At 41.2% G+C, this 12,343-nt stretch overlaps 1 protein-coding gene across 1 annotated transcript in view; it reads left to right on the top strand.

The window, feature by feature from the left end:
* LOC136699870 (peroxidasin) overlaps window positions 1-12,343 on the top strand; it is a 54,823-nt gene that overhangs the window by 31,782 nt on the left and 10,698 nt on the right. The window contains exons 10-17 of the mRNA XM_066674917.1: window positions 758-1,030; window positions 1,327-1,443; window positions 1,743-1,901; window positions 4,366-4,478; window positions 5,154-5,310; window positions 6,223-6,331; window positions 9,112-9,269; window positions 10,600-12,103. Of these exons, the coding sequence (XP_066531014.1) occupies window positions 758-1,030; window positions 1,327-1,443; window positions 1,743-1,901; window positions 4,366-4,478; window positions 5,154-5,310; window positions 6,223-6,331; window positions 9,112-9,269; window positions 10,600-12,103 (2,590 nt within the window). The remainder of the gene's footprint in view (window positions 1-757; window positions 1,031-1,326; window positions 1,444-1,742; window positions 1,902-4,365; window positions 4,479-5,153; window positions 5,311-6,222; window positions 6,332-9,111; window positions 9,270-10,599; window positions 12,104-12,343) is intronic.

Raw genomic sequence — 12,343 nt, 5'->3', positions numbered from 1 at the left:
GATGGTTTGCAGAAAATAATTGTTTTTGCTTGGCCACTTACAGTATCAGATATGTTTCTGATCAAGGAATAATAAAAGTAGCTGAACTGGGATTGGAAAAGATCAAACAGGGGTTCCAACATGTCCAGGAAATTGTAAGGTTGTCCAGCTTTAAGGACCTGGAGGTTGTGAGTTCATGTCCCGCTCCAGGTGGCTGTCTGTGAGGAGTGTCGTGTGTTCTCCCTGTGTCTGCATGGGTTTCCTCTGGGTGACTGTGAGGAGTTTGGTGTGTTCTCCCTGTGTCTGCTTGGGTTTCCTCCCACAGTCCAAAAACACACGTTGGTAGGTGGATTGGCGACCCAGAAGTGTCCATAGGTGTGAGTGAATGGGTCACACCGTGAAGGACTGGAGCCCCCTCCAGGGTGTGATCCGTCTTGTGCCGAGTGATTCCGGGTAGGCTCCGGATCCACCACGACCCTGAACAGGTCAAGCGGTTACAGACAGGGAATGAATGAATGAATGCATGAATGAATAAAAATGAATAGGAGCAGATGTTGGTGAAAAATGAAATATGCTTTAAGTTTAAGCAAATAATCAGGTTTATGCCAGTTTATCTGTAATGTGAAATCAGCATTGTCTTGCAGAAAATTTGAAAAGACCCAAATTCCAGACTCCAAGCTTTCAAATAAACCCCAGCAACTGTATGAAAGTTGGTTTATTGGGTCAACTGTGTGTTTACTCACACACATGCTTTTTTCTGCTTTGTGACCCTGCACAGCTCGGCCCAATTTTGTGATCCAGCCTCAGAACACAGAGGTGCTGGTGGGACAGAGTGTGACCCTGGAGTGCAGCGCCACCGGTCAGCCTCAGCCGAGAGTGTCCTGGACCAGAGGCGATCGCAGCCCTTTGCCCAATGACCCACGCATCAACATCACCCCCTCAGGGGGTCTCTACATCCAGAATGTGAACCAGGCGGATGGGGGCCAGTACACCTGCTTTGCCAGCAACAACGTGGACACCATTCATGCCACCGCTTACATCATCGTGCAAGGTCAGGGCAATGCTTTAAAATGAAAATGTCACCTTCTTTTAAAGACAGGATTATATTAGAGTTGGTACAACGTAATAATTAGCGCCCATTAATTAACATCGGTTTTCTTGTAATATGTTATTTTTGTTAAAGTTGCTCTGAAGTGCTGTGCATCAGTGGGAACATTTTTGCCAACAAGATAAACGAAAAAAAAGAAAACAACAAAGGTTCAACTCTGTTTACTCTCTCACTTCTAAGACTAATGCTGATTTTGTCTAACTATAAATCAATTGCACCTCTCTGTGTTTCTTCCCCAGCTGTTCCTCAGTTCACAGTGACCCCTCAGGACCAGTCTGTGCTGGAAGGCCATACAGTGGACTTCCCCTGTGAGGCCACAGGCTATCCTCAGCCGGTCATAGCCTGGACACGTGGCGGTGAGATGATTTAATGGACTCTTATCTCCTAAGGAATATATATTTAAAGTGTAAACAGTCTAAATAAAAAATAGACAAAATAAATGTCAGACCTTCACCCTTAATTCTCATACGTCTGGAGTTGCTTAATTTTTACTTACACTAATTGTCCTATTTGGAAAAGAATTTGACAAAATAATAGTGTCTGGAGAAACCTTGATCCCAATCATTTAATAATTTATTATTGATTTTAAACCTGTAATATCAGCGTATCACACTGTTAACAGTGTGTTCTGTCTAATGAAAACCTTCTACTGCAGGCAGTCCTCTCCCAGGTGACAGGCGTCACATTGTCCTCTCCACTGGAACTCTACGCATTTCTCGCGTGGCGCCTCATGATCAAGGCCAGTACGAGTGCCAGGCTGTGAGCCCTGTCGGCTCAGTGAGAGCAGCTGTGCAGCTCAATATTCAGCAAAGAGGTAAGAACAAATCCTTAAACGGGGGAGTCTTCATCAGCACTCGTGATGCAAAATACCACTATATTTACTAATATTTACTTGCTCTTGAGCACTTACCATGCATCATTGTGTCACGGCAGTGTTGCTTTAAGGGAGTTTCCAATTGTATCACTTGTGCACCTGCATACTTCCCTGGTGAAATATAACAGTTCATAGACAGGTCTGTACACAGCTCATGAGGATGTACAGGGGCTAATGGGAAACCTGTTTGTGACCTGAACTTAATGGGATAATACTGTATGTAGGCATTTATAAAAATATTATTAAAAACAAATTAGATCGCTAGTTAATATATGGCACTTTAATAAATGGCTGTGTGCAGTCCTTCATTGTTCATTACATGCAGGTCATATGAAGGATATACACAGAACAGCATGATATTTATAACTAAACAATTTATCTTGATGATAATAATACTTGAATATATTGCTCACATACAGGGGTCACAAAGTGCAAGTAGTCAACACATAAACTACAGATTAATGCAGTTAAACAAGATACAATACTGAGTTACATTACAGTGAATGCACAATGCAACAAACAAAGCCAGGCCACCTTTTTATGCCAGTTGGCTTGTAAAGTTACATGAACAATAAGACACAGAACACCAGAGTCTTTGCATGAATACGCTCTGCCAAAACTGCATTCTATCCAAATCCACCCACTCATTTCCTTCTGCCGGTCCTTCATGACTCATGCAAATTCACAGATTAAACTTTCCCATGTGCTGAGGTGAATAAACAGCAAAATGTTATTTCTATGTTTAGACATTTTTTTGTGACATCCAAAGACACAAAAATATAATTTCCCAAAACCTATCCTATTGTAGATTTCCTGTGCCGTTTCCAATCAAAGCCAAAACGATACAAAGCTTTGTGATGGCTGTTCCAGTGCTGGTACTCTAGGAACATTGACCCTAAAGACCCTTTTTTTTAATATAAACTGCATTGCTGTGCTTTCAAAACAGTGTGAAACATTAAAATTAACTGCTGCAGGATATACATGGCAGAGATCATTCAGGTTTCTGACCAATGCCTCATTAAGCATTACGAGGGTCCACAGGTGAAAAAAATATATAGTGGAAGACAGAAGGGAAAAAAATTGAATGCCACTTAAAGCCTTGACCTGTAATCCCAAGCTGTTGGGCATGAAGTCCGGCTTTTGTTTACAGGCTTTCGTTACAGAGGCCAATGAAAAGAAAGACTCAAGTGTTCCTTCTGTGAAAGCTGAACCTCAACACTTTCTTAGCACCAGCAGAGTTGGGGGTTTAAAGGCTCCCTGTGAAGGGGAGGTTGGGATTTGACCCCTCAAGCTAATTTGTCATTTACTCACAAGGGAGGGCTGCAATTACATGAACAATGCCCCCACAAAGTCTCAGTGACAGACATGTGGCAGGGTCTCTCTATGCCTTAAAGCACCTCTTAACTGAAATTACAGGCTTGTGGAACAACCCAGGAAAGCACAAGGCTCTGTAATTCCCTCATGACAAGATGTTTTCCATGTAGTAATGGTTGTTAACACAAAACACCAAAGTGTATGCAGCATAATGCCCGCCTTCATAAACATGTAAACCAGGGCAGGGTTTCCACCCACAGTGGATTGATAGTCTCAAAAAGGGGCTAAGACGGAGGGTCCACATTCAGAGTGCCAAACAACAGCCCAGCTATGCAGAATTGATGGTTTTTAATAGCATTTAGATCCAAAAACATGTTTAAATATTTAAAAACATTTACAAATTTAGTTTGAAGTTGCTTATGTAATATATTCTTTCAAAACAAATGTTTAAATCAAAAATATGTTTTTGTATGTTGTTCATCCACAATAACTTGTATTTATCAATCAGCAAGGTCTCAGCATCCAGGTGCCCTCCCAGAGTATTTCTCATTTTGCAAATATTTACATCTAAACACATAGAGGGCTATTTCTAAACTTGTTTTTATATCAGTTGCTTTTGTTAAAGGATATAATTATTAAACTTCCTTGTACCTTAGACTCTATTAAATGGCAAAATTCTTATTAAACTGTAAATCTCTGATGATACAGACTCAAAGCTCCTCGTAATGATCTTGTCAGCCTTCTTGTTTATGAAAAGGCACTTGAGGAGACTAAAATTTGTGTAAAAATAACCTTGTCTGTTTTTAGCCCTGGTAATACTTAGGAGATGGAGGTTTTATTCCCATACATTTTTGTATTTATTTCTCTTAAGCACATTTATTTCTCCTATAGAGACTAATACACTGTGTCAGTGGCAAGTCATTCCCTCTCACCTGAGTCTCTTCATTCCGCTTATAAGTCAAAGCCATGTTTTGTTTTATTTTTTTGCTGAAAACTCATAGAAATCTGTTATGTTTCTTGTAGAAGTTGATTCTCTGTGGATTCTTTGCAGCCTGTAATCATTAACACATGGTTTTTTTTAAATCATCAGTAACGCCTGTTTTCACAAATGCTCCAAGGGACATGACGGTGGAGTCTGGCACAGACGTCCAGATTCACTGCAGCGCTCAGGGAGAGCCTACACCAATCATCACCTGGAACAAGGTCAGAGCACATTACTATCTGTACTATACTGAGCTATACTTTTAAATGCTAAGCACCACTTAATGGACCTCCATGAATATTTCACATTATTGTAGTTACTGACATATAAAAGTATGAATTAAAATGAAAATAGCAGCTTAATTTGCTTTAAAACTGACAATTTTATTAAATTGACGGAAAAACCCGAGCTCGCTACGGAAATTCTTGAACGCAACCGTGACGTCACTGGTGGACAACAGCTGAACAACGCAGCAGTAAAACACCATTATGACTGACTGTTATGACAGTATCTAGCTAAATAACCCACATTATTCACGACAATAGCCTAGCAATAAGCTAAATTCAAATGTAGAGGTACCGTTATTCTTGTAAATGTGATCGACGTCGAACTCGAATTCATCCGACACTATAAACCTCCGTATCTACATAGCCTAGTGTAATGAGCCACACCAGAAAGTGTTCTTTTAAAAAAATCTGTTATTAACAATAAACATTCTTAACAGAACCACATAAAATAAGTTTAAACATCTAAAGAACAAGCATTTATGTTACGGTTGGGTTTAGTGTTTATGATCTTAGCCCTTAGTAATATTAGTGAATTTCTGGTTGATATTTTTGATAACTGAGAAGTATAAGTAGCACAGTCTTAAACACACACACTCTCTGTCTCTATAGGATGGTGTTCAAGTGACAGAGAGTGGAAAGTTCCACATCAACCCCGATGGTTATCTGGAGGTTCATGATGTTGGCCTTGCTGATGGGGGACGTTATGAGTGCGTGGCTCGTAACTCCATTGGCTATTCATCTGCTAGCATGGTGCTAAGTGTTCAAGGTACTGTAAGAGAAAATTGTACATTTTGTAACTCAGTCTTTACTGGATTGGTTGCTTCTCTAAGCCTTTGCCATTTTCTTGGCCAAGTAGAATCATAGTTTAAAAGGAATTTGGTATCATGCCTTAAACATCTCTGATTCAGATCATATCAGAAGTTTTGAATCTTATTGTTAGTCAAAAATAGCATTATGTTAGCTGTTAGATTTATTTTTTTTTTTTTAATTCACTATATAGTTTAAATCTGGAGATATGGATTCTTTAGGATTCTTTCTGACCCTTATAAAAATGATCCATTACATTACTACTGTCCTAACAGGTTTGGCAGAAACCTGTGCTTTTAGGCCCTCTGCCCACTGTAAATATGCTTTGTGTAAGATGGCTCTGTTAATGTTACTATGTCACAACAAGCTTAAGGTTATGATTGTACATATCAGCCGGCAGATTGTACGGTAACTTCCAGTCTCTCATTTAAGAGTCACTTCTCCAAAATAAAACGAGAAATAATGTTATGTATCAAATTCTGGAAGAGGCTCCTAGTCTGGAGAGAGTTTTCATTTGTAATAGAACAAGTGAATGTCAGTATGGAGTTTAGACTACAGTTGCCTTTATGGCTGAAGTGATTAGGCTGTACTGTCCTCTGTGGTTTGTTTAAGGCTGTCTGTTTATGATTGAGGGTTGTTTTATTCTCCAGGGCTGTCTTGTAGTAGGGTAAGGCATAGTGACAAGAAAAAATACCATATGGTTTTGTTAACTCTGGTCGCAGGCATGTGCAGAAGAACCCTTCAGTATTTACTTACACTTCTATGCCACTTTCTTTGTATTATTTTACTGTAAACTAGTACCCATCCAATCTCCAAGAACATTTACCCAGCCACATTGTGCTTATGTCTATGTTTTTCTGGGTTTGTCCAGTGCCTCAGGTGAGCAGGGAAGGTGATCCTTTTGTTTCTACATATATTGAGGAGGCCATCCGCACTGTTGACAGTGCTATAGACTCCACTAGACGCCACCTCTTTGATGGGTAAGCCCACATTCCCTGCTGTTATCGTACCACCAGGCATATGAAAACATTTCTCGTTGCTCTGAGTCATACTGCTGTAATGCTTAAAGAATTTAGTAGGAACACTTGGGCTCTTGGCTTTTCACACTCTTACAATTCCTGACTCTCTGCAGTTTGGACTCCATCAGCTGTTGGGTTGTGTTTGCTGTGTGTCAAACAGCATGCCAGCCTGCACAGGATCATCAACACTGTTTGTGTTTCTAAGGAAATGACTGCTGATGGTTTATTTCAGTGAAATAGTGGTGTGTTTCAATAAAGACATTTGCCAAAGTAGCTGCCAAAGTAATGGAAACACTTGATTTCTTAGTGAGTGCAAGTTTTGGGAAAGCAGGTGCATAAATACAGGTGCTGCTTTTGAGCTCAGCCTTCAGCATGCACCCTAACACACAATAAAAACACACAATCGTTTTAATTTATTTATTTATTTACTTTTATGTAAGTGTCCAGAATGACAGTAATGGACTGTCTTAGAACCTACTAGTTCTAAGTTTAATGCAAAATCAGGACCCCATCCAATCAAAGTACTCTTGTTGATTTTGTAAATTAAGCTCTTTACAAGAAATACATTTAAGATGGCAGTTCTTCTAAAGGCCCAGTGCCTAGATTGTATTTAGTTGGGATTTGTTCAGATCACATACACTTACATGGAACCAAACCTTATTAACAGAAGTTATATGCAGAAAATAAATCACAACTGATTGGTCTGATTTTATGATGTAGCCTATATCTTTATCTGGTTATTTGTCTTGTTGCATTATGAAGCATAAGCCACGCGAGGCATGGTCTTACCATGGATTTCTGACATTTGGAAGATTATACTCACTGTAACTTGAGTGGCTTGCTGCTTTTTATACTAAAATATACCTCCCTCCAAGTTGCGTGTGTCGTATTTATCATTGTACCATATCCTACATTTGGAAGATATAGACATCCTGAGTTTATGTTGGATCCATTAATCATATATACTTTTATCATTATCTATTAATAAATATATAATATTATAAACAATAGATTGGTTTTGGTGTTTGATGGCAGCAGCATTTCTGATTACATTTTAAAATGGAATGGTTTAAACCACTAGTTGCAAATTAGCACCATGTTTTCAAATCTGTAACTGGACATTTGTCTGTGCAAATGTAACTGACACACAGTGACATCTCCCCTCTGTGGCTGCCCTCTACTTAATAGTAGCTCTACACTAGAAGTCCCTTCAAGTCTAATTTAATAAACCACAGGACTTGTGATAATTGTATGGAGGTCTACTATTAATATGCTGGGGGTCTCCATGTCTTGTCCAGCCATACGGACTTCAGTGGTCTATCTGACAAATTAACTGCCAGAACCACTCACTGTGAACTACGCAGCTTCTAATTATCTTAATGATTTCACCATCCTGTTAAAGGGAAAAAAGCCAGAGCTGGTCACACAGTGGCTCCACTCATTCCTGGCAGGCTAATATGTGTTCAGACACTAGACAAAAACGTCATTCAGTATTAATCTGTCACTTGTCAGTTAATATAATTATGAAAAGTTAATAAAAAAGGAATGCATGCAAATCCAAAGAAGAAAGGGGCAGGCCTCTGTTTAAGACAATATATTAAAACATTAAAAATGAATGATTCTCTAGCTCTTAGCGCTAGATCACTCAGGCTCGGTGTGGTGTCTGCTATAGTTCATAGAGTTACATAATTCTACCTAAAAATAAAATACCAAGGAAATTGGTAAAAGATATTATCCTTGGATATCTTTGTTCAGAAGATGTCATAGTGGTTTGAGAACCCAATGCTGCCTGTGGCCTTTTCAGATGGTTCAACATGGTGTATGGTTCTTACAAATTTTCGTTAGTCCTCACTCCTCATATGGTCATGTCTGTACAGGGGAAGAAAGAAGAAGAGTTAAGCAGATGTTCATAAACTTGCCAGTAATAAAGCAGCATCTGGATAAGTGTGGTTAAGTGAATTGTACTAGGCTGTATTTGCCATGTGTTTATTTAATTTCCAGGCAAAATGACAAAGACGTATTTGTTTTTCTCAAGATTAGATGAAAAAGTTATACACTTGGACAATAAAGAGCAAAGTTAAGAGAACAATAACATTTCCAAAAATGTTTTCTACGTTTTGTTATTTAATATTAGTAGTCATTTGTATTCTTCTTTATAAAGCATTTATTTTTAAACTATGTTAATGATCTGTTTGGCAACAAATTAAATAAATTAATGGTCTCTTATAGTCAGACAGTGATTAGTGTTTGTAGCGTTAGTAGAATACAATAAATACATAAATTTGATTGTTCTGTCACTTTACCATTTTCTGAGTTGATCATGAAATAGCTTTAATGAACTGTTACACTGACCAATTAAAACCAGCTCCCAGTTCTGATGCAATTACGATATATACAGAGGGATGAATTTTAAGTGTGGTGTGTTCTCCCCATGTCCGCGTGGGTTTCCACCGGGTGCTCCGGTTTCCTCCCACAGTCCAAAAACCCATGTTGGTAGGTGGATAGGCGACTCAATTGTCCGTAGGTGTGAGTGAATGTGTGAGTGTGTGTTGCCCTCTGAAAGACTGGCGCCCCCTCCAGGGTGTATTCCTGCCTTGCACCCAATGATTCCAGGTAGGCTTTGGACCCACCGCGACCCTGAACTGAATAAGTGCTTACAGATAATGAATGAATGAATGATTGAATATTGATGTATTTGTTGCTTTAATGTTTGTTTCTTTTCTCTTCCATATTTTGGGTAGCTCACCGCGCACCCCCGCTGAGCTATTGGCATTGTTCCGATATCCACGGGACCCTTACACAGTGGAACAGGCCCGAGCTGGAGAGATCTTTGAGCAGACTCTTCTCCTTATCCAAAGGCATGTCAACCAGGGTCTCATGGTGGACACCAATGGAACAGGTATCTAGGACTACAGTCATTTATTGAATATTGTTGATGGTTTTCGACCCCGATTTTCTTTTTAAAAGGAGCTTGCCAACCATTGGATCTCTAACTTTGTGGCAAAGTCCTGTTGTGATTTAAAGGGCAGCAAGTTCAGCAAGCTCAATGGACACTGTGGCGCTTTGCTGTGCCAAGGAGAGGCCTCATTGTTTTTACTGCTTATGACAACAGCCAAGCTCTCGTGGTCACGCTGTGCCCTAAGCGAAGGCATTTTTGACCAGTCAGCACGGGATAGCTGGGCTTGTATGGACTGTAAAACTTCAGTCATTAGTCCCCTCCACTATTATTGGCACCTCTTGTAAAGATGAGTATAAAGGGTTCATAAAAAATCAGCTTTTGTAAACTTGGCTGAATCCAACACTTAAACATTGAGGATTTTCCAACCTTTAACTGAAGTAAATTTATTCAAAGTAAAAACATTCAATGTCCTTGTAAATCATTTGTTTGTAATATCACATGCCACAATTATTAGCATTTGTTCATTTAATACTCTGTACAACCTTTCTTTGCCAATAAAAACAGCACTTTTTCTGCTATAACATCAGAATGATATAACATTCCTCTTTACAGACTCTTCAGATCACCCAGGGCTCTAAGTCCTGTTTTCCACTCTCCTATATATATCTCTTTCCTCAGGTTTTCTGAAGGGTATAGATCATTGAGCTGCAATGTCTATGGCAGAGGCTAAGTGTTGTGTCCAGTTAAGCCTTTGTGCATTAAGGTCACCAAAAGGTTACGTTTTTATAACACTTTTTACTCATCGTTAGCAGGTTTGCCAGTAACTTTCAGAGTTAGCTGAGTGTGCACATCAGTTTTGATTGTTTGATATGTATACATATAACATGGAGTGGCAGGGTGGCCAAAAGGTTCCTGTCACACAGCTCCAGGGTCCTGGGGTTGTGGGTTTGAACCCTGCCTCTGCTCAGTGTCTGTGCTGACTTCTCCACATGTTTGTATGGTGCTCCGGTTTCCCCTAATGATCCAAAAACACATGTTAGTAGGTGGCTGGCATGTGTCCATAGGGGGGTGTGTGTGAGTGAGATGCCCTGTTGTGGACTGGCATCCTGTCCATGGTGTGTTCCTGCCTTGCCTCCAGTGATTTCCACCAATTCCACCGGATTCACCAAGACACTGAACAGGATAAGCGGTTACATGTGATGAAAGAACGTCTAATCTACATATAATCATATATATGCACACACTATATAAAGTTATATATTTGGTTCTCTAAAATGCTGTGTGTGAGTAACTTAACCATGCCTAAATGTTCCTTATTCTCTTCTCTTAGCTTTCCGCTACAACGATCTTGTGTCACCACATTTCTTGGAAATGATTGCCAACCTGTCCGGGTGCACAGCTCACCGTCGCTTCAACAACTGCTCAGACATCTGCTTTCACCAGAAATACCGCAGCCACGATGGTACCTGCAACAACCTGCAGCACCCCATGTGGGGAGCCTCTCATACAGCATTCGAACGACTGCTGAAGTCTGTTTATGACAATGGCTTTAACCTGCCACGAGGCACCATAGAGAGCCGCCACAATGGCTTCCCTCTGCCCCTGCCTCGCCTGGTCTCCACCACCATGATTGGCACGGAGACCATCACTCCGGACGAGAGATACACGCACATACTCATGCAGTGGGGCCAGTTCTTGGACCACGACTTGGATTCTACAGTAGTTGCTCTGAGCCAGTCCCGTTTCTCTGATGGTCAGCTTTGCACTTCAGTGTGTACTAATGACCCACCCTGCTTTCCAATAATGTTCCCACCCAACGACCCACGGCAGAGGAGGAGCGGGGCACGCTGCATGTTCTTTGTGAGGTCTAGTCCTGTATGCGGAAGTGGGATGACCTCTCTGCTCATGAACTCTGTGTACCCACGAGAGCAGATCAACCAGCTTACTTCTTACATTGATGCCTCCAATGTCTATGGAAGCTCACGTCATGAAGCAGATGAGGTCCGTGACCTGGCAGGCCATCGTGGCCAGCTTCGGCAGGGCATCGTCCAGCGTACCGGTAAGCCCCTGCTGCCCTTCGCCTCTGGCCCACCCACTGAATGCATGCGGGATGAGAATGAAAGCCCTATCCCTTGCTTCCTAGCTGGAGACCACAGAGCCAATGAGCAGCTAGGCTTGACTGCCATGCACACTGTGTGGTTCCGCGAGCACAACCGCATAGCCACCGAACTTCTGCGCCTTAACCCACACTGGGATGGAGACACCATCTACCATGAAGCTCGCAAGATAGTAGGCGCCCAAATGCAGCACATTACCTACAGCCACTGGCTGCCCAAAATACTCGGCGAAGCAGGCCTGAAGTTAATGGGTGACTACCATGGCTATGACCCCAACGTCAATCCTGGCATCTTCAACGCTTTTGCTACTGCTGCGTTCCGTTTTGGACACACCCTTATTAACCCCATTCTTTACCGGTTGGATAAAAATTTCCAACCTATCCCACAGGGCAACATAGCTCTACACAAGGCCTTCTTCTCACCCTTCCGTATTGTAAACGAGGGCGGCATTGACCCTCTGCTCCGTGGCCTGTTCGGAGTGGCAGGGAAGATGAGAATCTCTACTCAGCTGCTTAACACCGAGCTGACAGAGCGTCTCTTTTCTATGGCCCACGCTGTGGCCTTGGACCTCGCTGCAATGAATATTCAACGAGGTCGTGACCACGGTATCCCCCCATACAACGACTACAGAGTGTATTGCAACCTGACCTCCGCACACACATTCGATGACCTGAGAAATGAGATTCGCAATCCCACAGTTCGGGAAAAACTACAGAGGTAAATTTATGATTAATTCCCTTACAGTTCAGACATTTTGAACCAAATATTTTCTTTCTCTATTTCTGGTAATTAATCAGACAAAGCACGATGGAGGTCCAGACTTGAGGATGATGTAGAGTTGGCTCTGAAGTTTGACGTTCATCAAACCAATCTTTCACCAGTCTTGCTGTGTGTATTGGTGCATTATTAACGGCACCGCCTTCAGGACACAATGTTTGAACCATTGGATGCACATGG

This window comes from Hoplias malabaricus, chromosome 1 (assembly GCF_029633855.1).
Source record: "Hoplias malabaricus isolate fHopMal1 chromosome 1, fHopMal1.hap1, whole genome shotgun sequence".
NCBI lineage: Eukaryota > Metazoa > Chordata > Actinopteri > Characiformes > Erythrinidae > Hoplias > Hoplias malabaricus.
The sequence above is the reverse complement of the archived record's forward strand: the minus strand, read 5'-3'. Positions and strand labels throughout refer to the sequence as shown.